Source organism: Fringilla coelebs (genome assembly GCF_963513975.1).
Source record: "Fringilla coelebs genome assembly, chromosome: 2".
Taxonomy (NCBI): Eukaryota; Metazoa; Chordata; class Aves; order Passeriformes; family Fringillidae; genus Fringilla; species Fringilla coelebs.
In genome coordinates this window covers 39,391,268-39,410,906 of record NC_140029.1, presented here as the reverse complement: position 1 = coordinate 39,410,906, position 19,639 = coordinate 39,391,268, and the positions used below count along the sequence as shown (strand labels likewise).

At 35.9% G+C, this 19,639-nt stretch overlaps 1 protein-coding gene across 1 annotated transcript in view; it reads left to right on the top strand.

Moving 5' to 3' along the window:
• Positions 1 to 19,639, top strand: part of PCCA (propionyl-CoA carboxylase subunit alpha) — a 270,787-nt gene that overhangs the window by 74,956 nt on the left and 176,192 nt on the right. Inside the window, exons 7-10 of the mRNA XM_084201347.1 lie at positions 1,096 to 1,227; positions 7,836 to 7,872; positions 13,712 to 13,790; positions 19,427 to 19,529. Coding sequence (XP_084057473.1) covers positions 1,096 to 1,227; positions 7,836 to 7,872; positions 13,712 to 13,790; positions 19,427 to 19,529 — 351 coding nt within the window. The remainder of the gene's footprint in view (positions 1 to 1,095; positions 1,228 to 7,835; positions 7,873 to 13,711; positions 13,791 to 19,426; positions 19,530 to 19,639) is intronic.

Here is a 19,639-nt window from a genome sequence, read left to right as displayed (position 1 = left end):
TGACTTTTTATCATTAGTGACTGTAACTATATGGTTTGTGTAGCGTAAGTATGTGTCAGAAAAACAAAATTCTGAGTCATGAATGATAAGAAACTGCTGTTTACTCTTTTGCTAGTAGTGATATTAAGTTAGCTGCCCACTGGCTAGAAACAAGTTGGTTTTAGACATTTTACAGATATCTTAGAACTGAGGAGAAGAAAATTAATGTAACTTGGAAAAATTGTGCAAGCCTTGATTTTTAAAAAAAAAAAGAAATTTTTTGTTTCGTCCTTACCCCTCTTTCATCTTGCCTTTCCCCATCCAGTACAAAAGATAGAAAGTTACATGAAACACATGTGTACTTGCTATTGCATTAGTAACTTTCAGGGAACAGTTCTGATAGAATTATCTTTAACTTTTAGTACTGACCTGAACAAATGCCTCTATCTATCTATTGCTGGCATAGAGAAACTGGAGGAAGAAACATGCAGCTCAATGTTTTACCTACATATTGATGTTGAAGTATTAGAACATTTTATGTGAACTGCTTTCCACATTGTTATTGGAGAAGAGTTGTCAGAAAGAATCAGGAAATGTTATTTCACTTACTGCTTTATTTTCAAGGTCTTTTATCTGTTGAGTTAAAGACTGCATTTTCATTGTGATGTTTCATTGAGGTTTGGTTTTAGGAATGCATACAAAATAGAATTTTGAACTGTATTATCATTTGGCAAGTGCATCTTTGTAAATCACTTTTGGTTATTTCAATGGTGAATTAACAAGCCTCTGTTTTCTGAAGGGATATTTTTAACTTTCAGGCTGGAGTACTTCCACTTGCAGCTATTTTTCTCTGGTCTAGCTTTTGCTTTATACAAATGCTAATTATAGGGCTTTGAATCTGTGTGTATACATAGTTTCACAAGGTCATACACATTTTTAATGAACTGTCTGACATATTTATATATTGCTCTGTTGTTATATAAAGAGATCACTGCCTTATAAGTCTTGTTGTATTAGTCAGGCTGAAAAGAGAGAAAAGTTAGTAGTAATATCTCTGTATGAAAAAGCTGATTTTTATTTTTATCTCCTAAAGTTTTGTCTTCATTGTCTTTGCAGGCATCAGAAGGTGTCACCTTCATTGGACCTGACACACATGCTATTCAAGCTATGGGAGACAAGATTGAAAGCAAATTGTTAGCCAAGAATGCAAAGGTCAACACAATCCCTGGCTTTGATGGAGTAGTCAAGGTGAGAAATCATTTAATTACTGTCTACCCACTGTAGGAACAGTGTCTAAATCAAAGTACACCCATTGAAGGTCTGATGCAGAATCTAATTATAATTTCCTCTTTTTCAGTAAAATGTAATTAAAAATGAAGTACAGATTTTTACTAACAAGAGAGCTTTGGAGGAGAGGAGAAAGTCCTTGATATTAAATGATGTATTAGGAGTTCTTTAGTGGAGTCTAAAAATACTTTGCTTTAAATTTAACGTGAAGGCAGGTAGATGTGTAAAATATCAGGTGTGGATTGGACTTATTTGCACATCTTTACATTTCTCAGGTCTTCTTGTTGCTCAAGATCTTGACAGCTCTAAGTTAAGTGAAGTTTGTTAAACTGTGTGAAGTTTCCATTTTATGGTCTGTTCTGATGGTGCATATTTCCATGTGTTGCAAAATTCAGGGTGAGGATGGGATGGGGGGAATTTGACAGCTCTTTATCAGAATCTACAGCTAATGCTCTTTGCTTAGTTTTAGAAGGAATGTCTTCCAACAGTTTTCTTAAAAAGAACTTATTTCTTTATAGTTTGTTAGGTTAAATAAGGTATATCTTCATTTTTCTTTATTTTCTGCTATAGTGATTTTGTTGGATTCTTACAATCTTTCCTGTGTGTCTTAATGTATTGTCTATGTTAATGTAGTTAAGCTTTTCTCTTTTAAAACCTTAATTGGATAAAACTAAAACTTGGTACATTATAAATTGTTGACCTCCTGGGTTGAAGATTTTTATGCTTTACATGTCAAATTTTTTTCAAATGAAGTTTGAGTAAAACTTTAAGTTTACAGAAAAGACCGTAGTAGCTAAGCTGGATTTTAAACTCTGTTAAGAGACAAATTACTCCCCCAAAACCTGACTAAAAGTGAAAGGTAAATAGAGTACTAAGGGGCTCAGCCTCCACAGAATTACCTGGTCCAATGAGGCTGCCTGGACAACTTGACTAGTTGAGAGAGAATGAGAAAATCATGAAATAGCTGAGGTCAAAATACCCAAGAGAATTTTTCAGTACTTGTGATAGAAATGCATGATGTTTGTAATGTCTGGTAGCAGGATAATGCTGTAACAAATAAAAGTGCAAAGACTTCTTTCCCTACTGGAGGACCCCATATGAGTTTTGGACTGGCATTTGTGGCAATGTTGAAGTCTGGGAGTGGCAAATTGGCAAATTTCATGTTTTTCTTGAATGTTTTAGCAGTCCCTTGTTTATGTGGTCCCTTAGCACTTGTAAGATTTAACAGAGCCAAGCTGTTGGACATAACATTCTTTGTTCTGATACCATGTATATTCTTCTAGGACCTGTATATTCTTCTAGGACCTGTATATTCTTCTAGGACCTGTATATTCTTCTAGGAATTCTGGAAATAATTTCCAGAAAAGCATCTAGCTAGGAGATAACTGAATTAATCATGTGAACACCACAAAGCATTCTGTATTGCAGAATTACATACTCAAAATGCTGATTTTCTCATTGTATCAAGTTAAAACTTATGTAAAGATCTGTTATTCTGCTAATAAAAAAACCCAAACCTGACAAAGTTAGGAACAAATAGGCCTTTAACCAGTGCAGCTGAGCTGCTTTCTTGTATGCACTTGTTTCATAGACTTTCAGTTGAACTGTTTTTGGCAATTATCTGAAGTTCCTGACACAAAAAGGAAACTTAAGTGATGTGGTTGGCCATGGCCTATATGCAACAATACCCTTAATACCAATGAACTGGAATGTAGGCCTGAGTTGACAGTTCCAGTCTTCTGCTGTTGAAAGGATCTGTGTGGTAGTTCCTTAATCCCAAAGTGTCCATGTCATACCAGTTTCACCTACCTCAGGCCTGCATGAGTTCTGATTAGCTGAAGAGTGTTGATGAAAAAGAATACATATCTAAAAAAACCCCTAAACCTAAACCTTCAATGTGCCCACCAAATAAGAGCAAGGAAAGTCCACAGACATTGCTGGCATTGTTGTCTCCACCAAAAAATGGAGTTGCAAATTTTAGGCTAACCAGTGCTTTGATTACCAGTTATAGGAAATAAAGCTTCTGATAATTGATAGTGTCATACTTGCTATGGATCTAAATATGTGCCTGTGTTTGTTCTCTGATTTCCTTCCTGTGACAATGTCTTTTGCTGAAATGAATACCCAAATAATTAGGTCATACAGGATGCCTGATCTTTGGTTTAGAGCTTGATATGCTATTTTGCAAATTTGGACTAAGATAGAAAGGGCAAAGCTGCATGATACCAGCTCTAATCAGAACAGCAACACGCAAGGAACGGGAGACTGTTTAGGATTTCTGCCATTCTGTGGGAGACCTATTTTAGTCACAGTTATAGTTATGAAGCTTTCAAAATCCTTGAGGGCTCTTTTTCCTGAGAAATAAAAATTTTAAAGGTCTTAGGAAGGAGTTAAGTGTTTGCTTGATGCTTAAGGTGGTTAAAAGTGGCTTCAACTTTAAAGTGGACTTCAGTAAAGCTGGAGGAAGACTGCATTTATGCCTCTGACAATGCTAGAAATTAAGGCAGATCTGTTGCATGTGTTCTTTATGGATGAATAGTTAAAGTAAACACATAGCAACAACTTCTAGTGTTTTATTATTCAACTCAGGACTGCACTGAACATCTTTGTTACTAGAAGAGTTGTCTTTATCCTTGTTGAATAGTGCTGCAGATACTTAAGTCCTTCATGAATAAAGGATGTTTTTGCTCTTATGTTGCCTAGCACTTAGACATAGGAGCTACTGCTAAGGTTTTGTAGTAGCATCTTGGAGAAGTTGCATGTAGAAATATTCTCAATGAGTAGTAATTAAATTAGAAATTTAAAAGAAGGAAGTCCTTCAACAGTATACTTAAAGCTGGAAGGATTGAAGAGGAGGATGCTTGGCATCAGACACAGCTAACTGTTCTTGCACTGGCAAATTCTCTAGCAAATATGAAACTGAGAGTGGAAAGATGTGGAATGAAGAGAGCAGTTTGACAAAGTAATTTTCTTCTCATCCCTAGTTCAGTTTCTCAGTTGGCTGGGGCAATTGAGAAATCCTGCTTAAACATATAACAAACTGGACACTTGTGTTGTCAGCTAGAGAGCCAACAAAAGTGTTAAAAGGTAATTAATTTCGAAATGTGTAACTAGAATTAGTTTTATAAAACCCAATTGGGAGATGTAGTCATAAATGGTTTTAATCAAAAGAATTAGCATTAATCCATGTGAGCAATGGCTATATTAAAGTTAGGGCTGAGATGATGTATTGACTGTAAACAACTAAAAGGGAGTAAGAGACTAGAAAGTGGAGGCTGAGTAATGAGCATAATGTTGTGGTGAAAAACTGGGGAAGAAATGGCAAGGGAAGAATGATTTTTGCATTGTTTCACCGTATACAGCCAGTTCGGTTTTATGGCTGGTAGAACACAGCTGGATGTAGACACAGAAGAATAATATCTCTGTCTACTTAGTTTCACTGATGTCAGTAAGCACATTAGAGGTCTTCAGCAAGGCTCTGAATTTACTGTAGTTAAGTTTTGGGTACGTGTCTTAGTTGAATTTTTGCCCTGGGATATTGACATTAGGATTGAACAAGCACTGTTGGAGAGGTTGTTAAGAGCCTGCATATGAACTGGAGGTTCTCTAAGGCTAACACCCTCAGCAATGAAAATCATGATGCAGTTCTTCATCCTTAATACAATGTTTCACAGTTCTGGGAGTCACTTAATCAGCTTTACCCTGGCATTCCCCTACATGGAGAGGGTTTTGTTTTTCTGTCTCCACCTGCTGGTACCTGGTTGAGAGGCACGTACATGAAAGCAGGAGGTTAGGAATTCTTATCTTAAAAGGAGTATTTTATGTCTCTTTAACTTAATGGAATCACCTATTTGCGAAAACACTGACATAATTTTATAACTCTTGGGACTTTTATTAACTTCTACCATTACTTGAGCATTTTTATTTGTACAATAAAAGGCGGTGCTAAAATTATATATTTCTTTACAGTTTCCAGTTTATTTTGGGAAAATGGTAGTGTAGCTAATGTCCTTTTGGAAGAAATAGCAGTAAATCATTGAGGACTTTAGCTTTTAAAAAATAATTTAAAGTGTTGTTAGTACCAGTGTGGTTTTGTATATTTTGGACATATGGACATGTGTGTCAGGCAGTATCATAGCATTCACTTTTTTGCCCCTCTTGTGCAAATATTGTGTATCTGTCATAAGTTTTATATACCAAAAAGCTAAATAACTGTCCTAACTTTCCTTGATTACTCAAATTGCTTCTGTATTTATGTAATCAGCAAGTGAAATTCATGGTATTTTAAACATATATTCAACATACCTTCTTATGGAAAACGATCAAAAGACTTCACAGAGATTGCAATATATCAGTTTTTTTTAGGTTTTTATTTTTTAGTTTTCCTCTTTAAATCACAGCAAATTTCTTTTTTCTGGTTCAGAAATGCTCTTTGAAAGCGAAAATTGGAGTATGCGTGGAATATTTTTTTCCTCGTATCTTAGAGTTTGGGTTCTAATATGTTAGAACTGTAAAAGAAACATGTTGACACAGTGTAAATTAATAATTGTGCTGGGCAGATGACTAAAATCTTTTCAAGGCAGAACTAAGACAATTAGTGCTGCTGATACCAATCAGTTGTTACTTAAAGTTGTTGTATGCATGTGTAAAAATACAGCGGCAGTGAGAAGTTCCTCTATAATGATTTGCATCTTGTCTTCCTGTAGATTACAGTGTATCAGTTAGCCACTTGTTTGCAGGTAACTAAGTGAAAAAAGATTACCCTGTTTGCTTCCCCCCCTTAATTCTATTTTGCAAATATGTGGGGGAATTTGCAAGAGAATAGAAATGTAAAAGTTTCCTTCTCAACTATAATCGTGGCTCTTCATCAGTCATCACTCTTCCTGCATTTTGTTCAAGAGGCTCTAATTGTCTGCATTTGGCAGGTTTAACACTTCCTGACAGAGAGGCTATTAAGGGGAAGTATTCTCGCATAACTGTCACAGGCAGGAACAAAGAACCTTCAAACTCAATGTGTGGAAACCACTAACATTCTTAAATGACCCTTTTCATGCATTTTATCCCTTTAAGCTAAAATTTGGTGGGTGTAGGGTCATGGAAAGCAGCAAGGTGTAATAAAACAGTAAACTCTTGGAGTTTTTTTTTTTTTGGGGGGGGGGGGAAGTGAGGGGCAAGTTGTTTTTTTTTTTGCTAGATTTATCTCTTGAGTTAAAAACAATTGTTATTTGGAAAAATCTCATTAACAGATGTGACTGGAGTAAAAGGACTTAAAACTGATGTTGCTTTCAGGACTGCTTTGAACTTAACAAGCACCGATTTGTGGAGCAGACTAGCTAATGAAAGGAAATTAAATTTTCTGACAACTTCCCCTGCCAGCCCTCTTATTCTTCATGGGGCTGTTACTAGGTACTGAAGACTTTTAAAGAGGATTTTGTTTTATTATCGGACATAAATGAACCAGGTATGAACATTTCTTATGTATTTTTTTTAAAGTTCTGACCTGGGTGCTTTTAAAATGGATTGCCTTGAAAGCTTTAAAAATATCAGGTTTCAGTTTAATGTTCATAAGTCAGCCCCCATAGTTTCAGACACACTTAGCAGCTGGTGGTTTCCAGACATTACTGCCTTCTATACAAATTTTTTAATGTATGTCATGGGATAGTATAAATATTAGCAAATTTGGATGGAATTTTCAAGCTTAACATGTACCACGGTAATTTAACCCTTTTTCTTTCTAATTTTGTATAATGGAGATATACTGTTATCAGTAGAAATAACTACTGCAGGGGAAGTGATTTGGTTATTGACATGTAAGTAATTCAAGTATTCTGGTTTTTATTCACTGAGTTTCCCAGGACTTTTTCCTGTACCAGGCTACAGTAGTAGGAGACAGTGGAAGCAATAAGTGGCATCAACAAAAGAATTTGTAAAGCTGGCTTATGCAATTCTTAAATGAAAACAATTATGGGAATCTTCTCCTTTCAGATACAGTTTAAAATGATGCATTTAAGGTTTCTTTTGTCTTCAGAATGCCGAACTTTCAAAACTGAAGTGCTTGTGTTCTTTCTTGAGTAAACAAAACTCATTTGTCTTTGAAGAAGTTCTACAAGGTTTTTTTTTCCTGAACTTGAATTACTCCCAAACAATAGAGAATCAACTCCCCCTACTGACAGCAATCAGGAAAACACAAGGAATACCTGTGAGGACAGAAACAAGCTGGTAGTGGACAAACTTTAACGATCTGATTTATGGTCCATTATTGATTGTAAACGTCTAAATTCTAGCATTAAATTCCTACAACTGCAGAAAATAATTTTGCGATCCTGGTTGTGTTTCCTGTCAGCTGATTCCTTGTTGCTTTGAGTTTCTCAGTGCACTAATGATGAGGTAGAATTTACATTCCACTTATGGTATTAATTTTACATTCCTCTGGCTGAAAAGGGTCAGGAGGTTGTAAAATCAAACATTAAATGAATCGGAGGAGACAGTAGTGCAATATATGACTGCCCTCAGGACATAGTGCAATGGCTGATGGGATTAACGTTGGGTCTCATTTCCTGCTTTTACAGGATGCAGATGAAGCTGTCAGAATTGCAAGGGAAATTGGTAAGTTCTTAAATTAGCTATGGTGGGATTTGTGTGCCTCTCAGCAGACATGGTTGACTAAATTGAATGTGTAATAAGTAATCCCTATAGAACAAATAATGTTTTAATAGTTTTTAAGTTCCCTGTTGCCCATAGGGCTGGAGGAATCTAGGCATTAACGCCCTGTCTCTTAAATCATCACATTTGAGCTTTTCAAACTGGACTTTACAGAACAAGTGCAGCTATGATTTGTGGAATGAATGTAATATGCAGTAATGAGTACCTCACTAAAGGAGTTACCTGAAGGTATATCTGCAGTTGGACATGATAGTCAAAAGGTAGGCATGGTACATTTCTCTTTATGTGGAGACTGACACCAGTGATGTTATGATCTTCGTTCTTCATCACTGTGTGGACTGCAGCTAGCTTGAATATGATCCAGAGCACCAGCCTTCTGTGCTTACTGGAATAAAGTTACTATTCAGCTTCTGAGTATCACACAGAATGGTGAAAAGAGCAACCAGCAAATGAGTCTGGGACTAATTTTGATGAAGGTTAAGTGTAATATGTGTTTAATGAGTTTTGGCTTTTATTTACTAAAGCTTAATATTAGTGAAAATGCTAAACCATATGCTTGAAATTACACATGTTTTTAAATGCTTTCTAGAAGAAGAATCTAATGCAGTAAGATATCTGACTTTTCTTGGGGTTTTTCTTTAATTTTCCCTTTGAGATTGCAACCATGAGGAGCTATTTAGTAAGCTATCTACTGGTAGATAAACAGCTTTTCACTTGTGTCAAGAGCTATTGCTGTGTCTTTATGTGCCCCATAGAAAGTGGGAGTTACACTGCTTAGAAGTTATCTGTAGCAGTGTAGGATCTTTCTGCTTGCAGTTTAAGTTGAGGCTTTTACTCTGCACTGGTTAACTGCTCTGAAACCTCCCTTAGGCATGTCTGACTTTTAGGCTGACACAATTGAAGTCAGCGTTTCTGTGAGTAGTCAGGCTTTGTGTCTTGGTTGTGAAATCCAGTGATAACTGATCACTGTCATGGGAGCATTACCAAAAGAAAGAGTCTGTTAACCAAACTGGAACATTCCAAAGAGAACGGTAAATAAAATGTGGTTTAGTTCTGCATGAAGACATAGTAATGTGACATTATTTCAGTTCGCTTTCTCTTCAATAATCTTTCTTGCTCTTGTCTTTTGAAGATTTCCTGCAGCTACTTTCTTAAACAGTTTTGATGAATGCAAGTTAGAAGGTTTGCAGTGGCTTTCTAGATGCCCTTTAAAATACATTCTTTTTTAATTTTCTTCTGAGTTCTTCTGGTGTTCTGTTGGCTGGTTCCTGTCTTTGATATCAGTAGCACTTTGGAGGTCATTATATCAAGGCAGTCTTAAATCTGTGATAATAAAGTCAATTACAGACAGCTGGGTGGTGCTTTATTTAGATGGAAAATTCTTAAACTGCTTTGATATAACAAGGGTTTGTACTATGGTGCCCTGTAGTGAAAGAAAAATATTCCTTCTAGCTTTTTCTCCACCCATGGTTTGACAAGTTGATCAGTTTGGTTAAGCTTCTGTCTATTTGTAACCACTGACCAGAATAAAACATAGTGATTTTAATTTCAAAGGATTTAAGATAGAAGGAAATTATAGTCTCTTGTGTATATATGTAATGTATTTGTCCTTGTATATAGAGCACTTGATAAGCAGTGAAATACTTTCAGATTGTTTCTAATTTCACTAATCCAGTGTTTCAGTCTTCTAAGAAAGCTTGAGTAATTCTTAAGAAAGTGACCATGGGTCAGTGCTCAAAACAGTAGAAGTGTGTGTGATGCTCTCTTGCTGCCTATGGTTTTTTTCTGCTTCTCCCTGCTGTGTTTTGGCTGAAGATCCAGTAGTAGTGGAGCATGGCACCTCAGAGAAGAGAATGCAGCCTTTACCTGTTTCAGTGACTATTATCTATGGAGTGGGAGTGAAGCCTTCTTTTTGCCCCTGATTTAAGATGTTTTCCTGTATTATATAGAGAATGTGACAGGGAAACTAGGTTAAATCAGAAATTGGAAGAAGTTCAGGCACAAATTGCTGTATTGGCTCCTTTCTACTGTCTCTCTTCTCTTTGTTGGTGTGGGCTGTTGTGCTCTTCTGATCCTTTCTGTAGTGCTTAATTACATTGGCCCTTTTCCCACGCTGCTTTTAGGTCTGTTTGTAGGATTGTACATTAAGAACTGTTGGCTTCTTAATTCTGAAGCATCAATGAAACTCCAGAAAGTTTGACTCCTCTATTTGAAAGGGTTGAGCAGCTATGAAGTGCAGTCAGTTAAAGCAAAATGAAAGTCTGTACGAAACTGAAAAATGGACAAAGATGATTTTTTGTCATGTTTCATTTGACATGGGTTTAGTTAGTGCTAGCATTTAATGGGTATTAATGGATTTAATAATGGATATTGAAAAGAATCTTGTATTGTCGCACTCAACATTGCTCAAACTGATATTGCACAATGTGTTCTGTGGTCTACCACCTGCAACTTTATTAAAAGGGGTAAATTACATCTAAAAACCATGGTGGCAAAGGGTGGGAGCTAACAGTTGCAGAACATCAGAAGTTTGTTTACTCCTTTTATGATTCAGATTCTCAGAACAGTAACTGTCCTGGAAACAAAGCAGTCCGAACTTATGAGTACCTATTTAGCAGCAAGAACAGGTGCAGTGATCTTCAAGTCTGACTGCTTTTTGCTTTCTTGCTTCCTAAGATCTTTAACTCCATCCTTAAGAGGCATGACAAGATTGGAAAACTATGAAAAAAGAGTAGGTTTTAATCTCACATGCAATTTTAATTTCACATAAGTGGCATCTAATTTGAGGGAGGGATTGAAAACCTAACACCTACTCAAAAATGTGTCTGCTTTGTGACTCTTTTCATTGCTGTTGTTGTGGGTACTTACAAATAAGTGTTAGAAATTGTTTGCATGCCTCTCTCATCCCATAACTAATCCAACCAATCCATGTGAACGCACTTTAGCAATTTTGATTGCTACAAAAATGGAGAGTGTTGAGTAATGCATTCTGATCCCAGTATCCTTTACCCAATATGTATGCAAAACTTAAATTTTACAAGGCCTTCCTTTCAGTCTTTGGTATTGGCTAAAGAGCTGCTCTGTAGCTGTGTTCAGCTTAGCTCCCCAAGAGCAACCAGTGTGTAACCTCATGTTTGGGCAAAAGCTCCAGTACCCTTATTTTCAGGTGACTGGCTAATTTACATGCTAACATGTAGAGGTCTGTTGCAATTTTTCCTTCTCAACCAGAAAAGCTGTATGTATTTTTTCAAAACAGTCCTTACTTTATTTTTTTAAAACCTATTTTATTTTTACTTATATAGTGGCTCTTGGGAGTCTTTAACTGCCTTGCCTACAAGCATGGCTGACATTATCACTGCATATAAAAGGTGGGAGGGAGTGGAAGCAGAGTGGTGCTACACTTGGTGAATGATACTAGTAACCCATGTGTGCTCTGATAATTTAACCATATGAGTTGTGATAGATGAATTACATTTTAAAGCATGCAAAGACTTACCAAGGCTCATTTTTGATCTGCCTGTTTTGCTTTGGAAACTAAAGAACAGTACATTAGGACTAGATTCTGCTTACAGAATTAAAATCAGCAAACCATTCAAGAGACTGATATTGTTAGACTGAAATTGGTAGCATAATTAATGATGATTTTTTTCAAGTACATGTAACACTGAATAACATAGATTAAGTGATGGAAATTGCCTTAGTGCATTTACCATAATAAGGCTTAAAACAATGCTTGTTTTAAAATTTCACTCCTGCAGCTTTTGGGTTGGACAGGGTCTCTAGATGGTGATAGTATTGCCAGAGATTCTTTGGTGTATCCAGTAAAATCCCATTTCTTGCATGGAAGTAATGCAAGATGTGCTTTTAGATTAATTTAAAGATATCCAGTGACTTGTGTAGGAGCCTGGCAGCTGCCAGGGATCTGGAGATGCACCTACAGTGTCAATAAAATGCTCTTGTGTAGGTGTTGCATATACTGCATTTCATGAAAATTAGTTGAACTTCACTGTTGCTGCATGTGGTCTACAATTATTTTGACTTTACCCTTTAATCTCTGGGATTGTAGAGGCCTGGATCAGGGTCATTGTTATTCTGTGGTTTATCCTCTACCCTTCTATGGGCAGTATCAGATGTTTCATAAGAAAATCTAAGAGACTCAAGAAAGGTTATTTGCATGGCTCTGTTTGGTCTTAACCTTATATGTTGTAACAAGAGAGTACTTTAGACTCCAAGGCATGGAGATTTATAGCCTTCTGGTAATCCATGCCTATAGGAGCTTGGTTTGTGCTCTACATATGCTTAACTATGACCTCTCTACAGCTTTCAGCCACATGAATGCTTTACAGCCTGGGGTTTCACAGTCTAATAATGTGTTAAGTTGGAAACTATTTTATTGGATTTTTTTTTTGTTTCTTTGTTAATTTAATGTTCTCGTGCACTGTTGCTGCTTTTCTGCCTTCCAATCAACACTACTGTTTCTTATGCTTGTTTCATGTCTTTTTTTTTTTTTTGGTATTCATTTCAGACTTTTTAAGAAAACAAAGATTTTCTAGATCTTGCTGGTTTTAATTTTCTTTTCCTGAGCCTCCTTTCAGTTAGATCACTGTCAGGAGGAAATGGGAATATTGCACTGCTGTCACTTGACAGAACAAGAGTAGATCTACATTCCAGAAAGAAACTGTAAATATCAGTAACACATATGACAGTAGGCTGGATCACTTCTAGGAACCATATTCAATTGTCTCTTTCTATCCCCAGATCAAAGCCTTTTATAGAATATATCTTCAGTTCTCAAGGACTGAAACACTTCTTGACAGACTATATCTGCTGGTCTCATACTCACATTTGCCTAATGTTGTGATTTTCATTAAACATTCTGAAGACCAAAGGCACATTAAGAATTTTCTGCTATCCTAGAAATGTCAAAAACATTTTAATCAGATCATTGATTTTTAGTTTTCTGCATGTTCCTGTAGAGAAAGGTGAAGTTCTCAGGTATGATGGAATTGTATCAGGAAGTTGCTTTGAATGAAATGATTTGTATAGAAGATAAACAGTCATTACCAAATCTGCACTTAAACTGTGTGCTTTGTTACTGTACTTTTCTAGTTTTCAGAAAAGGAAGATCCTGCCTCATATCCATATTACAGTACATTGCTCTATGAGTAAGATATTGCCTGTTATGTACAATGCTGATAGATTTCTGCTCCTTGTTTTTTTTTTAACTACATGGGGGAGAATACATTTTTAATTGTAAACAAAAGTAATCTGTGTTCTGATACTGTTACGTGATATATAAGCAGCACAGCTCTCAAGCTGCTCTGTTATTTAAAATATGCTGCACTAGAAGTGTTGATAAAGATGCATAATTGTTTACTCAATCTTTAGACTTAATTTATGAAGGTCTACTAATTTTTCCTATTAATTAAAAAAAATATTATTTAAGCAGCAACAAAGGAAAAAAAATTGTTCCTAACGAAATGTGAGCTTAAAAAGGTCAAATGCCTTATTCATAAATCACTTCATTATTTGGAAGTAATTCATTCAGTGTTTTTTTGGTATAAATGAATTGGAGAAGACAGCCTTTCTTGGCTGTAGAAATTACTGCACTGACAGCTAAGTTTTGAAAAGAAAAAATTCTCCTCTGTTCTCCCTGCAAACAAAGTGTTTTAATAAACGAAGTTATTGTCTACTGGCTTTATTGGACATGTGGTCAGTTGTCATGTTCCTCTGACCAACTGAACAAAGTTTGAACTTCTGTCTAATTGTTCCCCGCTGTTAGGCTACCCTGTCATGATCAAGGCCTCAGCAGGTGGTGGTGGGAAAGGCATGAGAATCGCTTGGGATGATGAAGAGACCAGGTGAGATGCTGTCCAAAAGCTTGCCTTGATGAATGCTGCAGTTACTGAAGTCCCATTAAGCCATTGTAAGCTGACAGTTGAGGAGATATGAAATGTTAGACAGAGAAATTGGATATTATTTGGTTTTCTCCCTTTAGCGTAGTGAGAAGTATACTTTGGAAGCTTGTATGTGCCTATTTCTAATTAATTATTGCATAAACCTTACAAAACATCATCCATTAATTTGAGTAAAAAACCAACATTTACAATTGCTGTTAGTCCAATGTTAGACTGTAAATAACTTTTTGCTGTATGCCTTTCAGAATGCTGATTTATTAATTTCTCTGTATTAGGTAGAATATTTATTGGCCCTGATTCACAGGCATTAGTGCCATATGTAAGCATGCCATTAGTTCTGTTAAAGTTGATGAGTCTGATAAATTGTATGTGGGAACACATACGGTGTTACCAGAATGTGCTGTATTAAATTGCATACTTCTATGTTTAAAGCATTTGTATCAGTAAACTATTGTACTTTTGTCTGTTTTGAAACAACACGTGTTTCAACACACAGATGTTTTCATGTCTCTTATTGGTTGTCTGAATCCTGAACATTGTGTGATGCTTTGTTGTTGGCTCAGAATTTTACAGTCCATTCCCTACTAATGTTCTGGCAGCAAGGGAGCCTGATTTCAACGCCGTGTGCTGCTGATTTTACAGAAAAATGTATTTTCTGGTTTTTCTAAACTTGTAATGAAAAGCCTATTTGATCCAAAATAACCTGAATGTTTTCCTTTCTGCATGGAGGGAGCGGCACATGTGCTAGAGTAAGCTCAAAGTACAACTGAAATTTTCATTAGTTTAATTTAGCCACCTGCAAAACTTCCCTGTAATTTTTCTGTCCTCTGTTAAATTTTTGTTTGTCAAAACCTAAAAATTGGATGAAGGAATAATGAATGTCTAGCAGTTAAATTTTAGATTTAACGAAAGCATGGTGGGTTTATTTGTACCATGCTCTGTGTAGTCCATTTGTATTCAAATCTAAATAGGAAAATAATGTGTTGTGCATTAGAATGAAGATCTAGAATAACCTTCTTTCTTAAAAGATACTTTGTTGCTACTGCTTTATAATCCAAAATTACTGCCTTGATCTTGTGCAGGCAGCAGTTTGTCTGTTGGACTTGAAAGAAAGGAGTTCATTTCTTGTTTAGTTCAGAAAGAAGCAAAGGAGCTTGATTAAAGTAACTGTTTTAAAGTAAAAGTCTATCTAAAATCATGATTGCTAACTTATTTTGGAGAAAGGCTGTGGTTATGGAAACCACAGCCAGTGCCCAGCCACCCTCTGAGTGAAGAATCCTCTCCTTATTTGAAACATACTTTTGGATTTTCAGGCTAGTTGAAAACCTTTCTTGTTTCAACTGGCTATGTGTACAAGAAGGAGACTTAAATGAACTTGTGGCATGATGGTGAAAATAACCACTAGAAGTGGAAAAGACTGATTTGAGGAACTTAATTACTACTGTTACAGAATTATTCTCTGTGGTAACTTCCTGCTTCATCTTCATGTCCCTTATATATGCCAAATGATGACAATTGTTTTAGATCCTCTATTGCTATCTATATAAATAATTTATAATATTATATATTATTAATATAATGATTATTTTTCCAGCTATAGATAAGATTTCTGTAAATTTTCAGCTAGTATTTCTAAAAGAAATACTGGTAGACTTTTGTCAATGTTCCAATTTGTTTTTTGAAATAGCTGTTCACATGCCCTTCCCTGTGGAAGGCTGCAGTGTTGATCCCCTCTCTGGGGCTGCTGTTGTGATTTTTAAGAGCTGGGTCCCTCCCAATTCTCACTTCTATTGCTTGTTTCCAAATTTTGGTCAAGTTCTAGAGTTGAATTTTGTGTATATTTCAAGCCACTGACCCACATCTGAAATTAAAATAGCCCTATGTTCACTCTAATGTAATCCCTAGCTAGTTTTCTTGGTTTGGAGAAGTGTAAGTTAGCATGCCTTTTCTTCACCTAATAGATGCCCACTTGAAATTATATTGAAAATGAAGGGCAGATTTCTGAAAAGCAGTTTACTTTAAGTTCGGGTTGGTAGATTTTTTTTTTTTCTTCAGCCTGAGAAAGTTCTGCTGTGCTCTGTATCTTAAACTATTTTAACTGAGTCATTGATCATCCCAGCTCTGGTCTTATATGTGAAGAGCCTCTGTGCTTGCACTCCAGCAAACCTGATCTGAAAGTGCTTTCCAGGTACAGGCAACGTGAGGTTCATGATGCAGTACAGCAGGACATGACCAGGGCATGTGTCTGACTATCTGCACCTCATCTGTATCATTCCCTCTTTCTGGAGAAACTGAAGGCTTCTTGCTTCCAGTATGCTCATAGCAATTGTACATCTAACTAAATCTTTAGGCTTCCTGGCTCCAAATGGTGGCCTGGCAGCTCTGAAACGGAATTAAATTCAGTACTGTCTTTTCCAAAGAACAGACTGAAATTTTCTGGCAGAGGTTGTGATAGGTATTAGCATGTGAAGGCACTTACTTGCTTGTAGGTTGAATGTCAGAGGTCATCATGCAGGAGCTATTGGCCCATGTTTTAAACTCTGTGGATTTGCAGATAGAAATTAGTTTCTTTAGCTAGTAACTTCAGCTGCAGACATGATAACCTCCAAGTTGGAAATTTGTACAAAATTATTTTTTTGAGAGTTACCTTTGAAAAATTTTGAGCTTTGTGTTAGTAATTCCCCCCTATTGTCTCACCTTCTGTAACTTTTCCCAGATACTGAAGTCTTGCATGCTTAGTGGGTATCTGTTTTGAAAATTTTTACTAAGGCAGCTTCCAGCAACAGAGGTTTGGAGAGATGATTTTGGTTTTTAACATGTAATAATAGGAAAATGTCAATTGTCCTGTTTCTGAAATTCTTTCTTTGTGCTTATGCCAATTTTGTGAATGAAAATCAAATATCTGCTCTCAGATTCCAAGAACCCCTTATAATTTCTGTTCTGTGGTGTTGTGCTTGGAATGAGCAGTGGGACTGGAAGATGTTAATGTGGAATAATAAATAGCAAAATCATTCTGAATCCTCCACCTCCTAAAGCAAAGCGTATATGAAATGTGTGGTCTAAGAGGACAATGCTTTTAAAACTCAACAGCATTAGCTATTACAAGCCTATGCATTAAATTTATTATCTTCCCAAAGCATTGAATTTGGCCTTTCAAAGTACTGTGCAAAAGCAGGACTGTATGGGCTTGACATCTTTGGTCTGTCCTGCCACAGGTATTCAGTAAGGGGAAGGAATCTATTGGATGAGTAAAGACCAGTCTTTCCTAAAACCTTATTTTTTAAAAAAACACACATTCACATATTCATGCTATCTATGTGTAAAATGAATGCTGTGACTAGATAATTTCAGTTGATTTTTTTAAAAATAATTTGGAGTTAAGCTGAAGCAATGTATATTGGTTCTGTGTGTGAAGTCAACAACATTTGAGTATTGGCTACTTAACTTCTCAGGGTTTTAGAGGGCTTCTACTATACTAATGGCTATCAAACATCTACTTTTTTAACTAGATGGCCCTTCTAATGCTGTCCTTGACAAAATAAAAAAAAATGTTCTTTTACTATTTCCTGATTCTGAAAACTGAAATTTTACATAATGAGTACAGTATTTTGTTAGTGTCTGACTGCCTTGAAAGAAAATTGTTTTAATTAAAGCAGCACTGCTGATTTCAGAGCTGGAGGCAGAAAGCTGGCATGGCTGTTTCACTTCAGACAACCACAGGAAGGCTTGTGGCAACATCAGTAACGCTTTTGTACAACTTAAACTTCAGTGTGAGTAAACGTACTGTAGTAAGAGAGGTGAACCTTAGAGAGATCCTGTTTTTCCTCTCTATAACAGTGCATGTTTAAAGGGATCTAGAGACAGCATCTCGTCCAGCTTTGTCCTCTGAATGGCATCAGCTCTGTTTAAATGGATTGCTTAGAGCTCTGCCTGATTGGTCTTGCACTGAGAATACACAGCCTCCCTAAAATGCCTGCTCTGCTTCTTCTTTCTTTTAATTTTTTTACTCATGTCTACTTGGAATTGATTTTTGTCACTGGCCAATTACAACTGCACAGTTTTGTAAGATAAAACAAGGTCAGAATATCTGAGATATTCATTCTGATTATATGTAATTTAAAAAGATTAACAGATGTATGGATGAGATGATTAGATACCTGTTTTTTTTTTTAACAAGTATTGCAGTTTAGATTTCTAATTAGCACACTTCCTTCAGTGAAAGAAAAAGTCAATTGTGAATAATTATGCATAAAACTATGTGACACAAAAATGTTTACAAAACAAAACAGAGCCTTTGATATAGGAGTTAAAATAGCTGTAAATCACTTTCATAAGAAACACTGTGTATGGCTGTTTGTTACAGCACTTGTTTGTTTTTTTTTTTGACAGATCAGGTAGTGCACAGAACCACTAATTTTGATGTCACTTTTTTCTCTTTACTAGGTAATTAAATGTATTGAAGTTAAGTGTGAATTTATGAAAGTTGTGCATTAGGTATCATCTCCCAAAATTACGACATGTATTATCCCACAATGTTGAAAAAAAAAGTGAAGATATACTTTTAAATTTACACATTTCTCTACTGTAAATTTACTTGTTTTGCAAATCTGTGGTCTGGGTTAACTACACCCAAGATATGGAAAGCATGAAAACTTCACCTCAGTTGTGCTGTAGTTCTTATTCTGGGCACAGATGTCAGGGATGCTGTTTCAGTTGTCAGTCACACAGAAACTTGGCCAAGCTTTCCATATGTATCAACATGGATGGCACTAATGTGCAACTTACAGAGCCTGTAGAGAATTTCAGTGAAGCCTTTGGGTCCTTGCATTATGCTCTGTCTCACCCTGAGAAAGCTGTTGATGAACTTGTTTGTCAGAGCTTATGACCTAAGGAGTATTCTTTCTGCTATAAAAAAAAATAAATTAATAAATAAAGTAACTTGCAATATTTATTTTGTTTAACTACATGTGTAAGAGAAGAAACAGAGGGAAGCATACAGAGTGCTCTGTATAACACTCACTTATATTTTAAGGCAGGGAAAAACTACTAATACAGCTGGTGTGTTCTGTGAGGTCAAATATTGCATCTTTAGGTTGTGTTCAGTGGTGGAATTTGCAATGTCTGTAATATTATATTTGCAGTTCTTTAATGCAGAATTCACCAACTTCTGCTGTTCTTGAGTGTTAAGAGGGCTGCATTCTGTAAGTAATGGTGAACTGCACCTTTACTTCTGTATAACAAGTAGTTGGTAATCACTGGGTCTTAAATTCAGTTACTTTATTAGTTTTGCAGAAGAAAATGAATACATAATTGTAGCAAATGTTCAGGGTTTTTAAACACACTGAAATTTTTTGTGCATTGAGAATGTTTTGGTTTGATTTGTGGTTGGTTGGGATTGTTTTTGATATTGCAAAAAAGCATGAAAAAAGGGATTAATTACAGAATCAACTGCAAATGATATGACTTAATTTTTGTATGTGTGTTGAATAGTGAAGATTGATTGCTTACTGAAATCAGTGTTCTTGTATGCTTCAGGACTTCTTAAATACAGATTATTCTTTTTGTTTTCATTATTTAAGGGAAGGTTTTAGGTTTTCATCTCAAGAAGCTGCTTCAAGTTTTGGTGATGATCGCTTACTGATAGAGAAGTTCATTGATAACCCTCGTCACATAGAAATCCAGGTTTGTACTATTATTATTGCTACTAGTAATGATTGTGTATTTATTTAATGAGATTTGAACTCATAAATAAATCAAAGTTCAAAATGTTTCAAACACTCCACTAAAAAAGG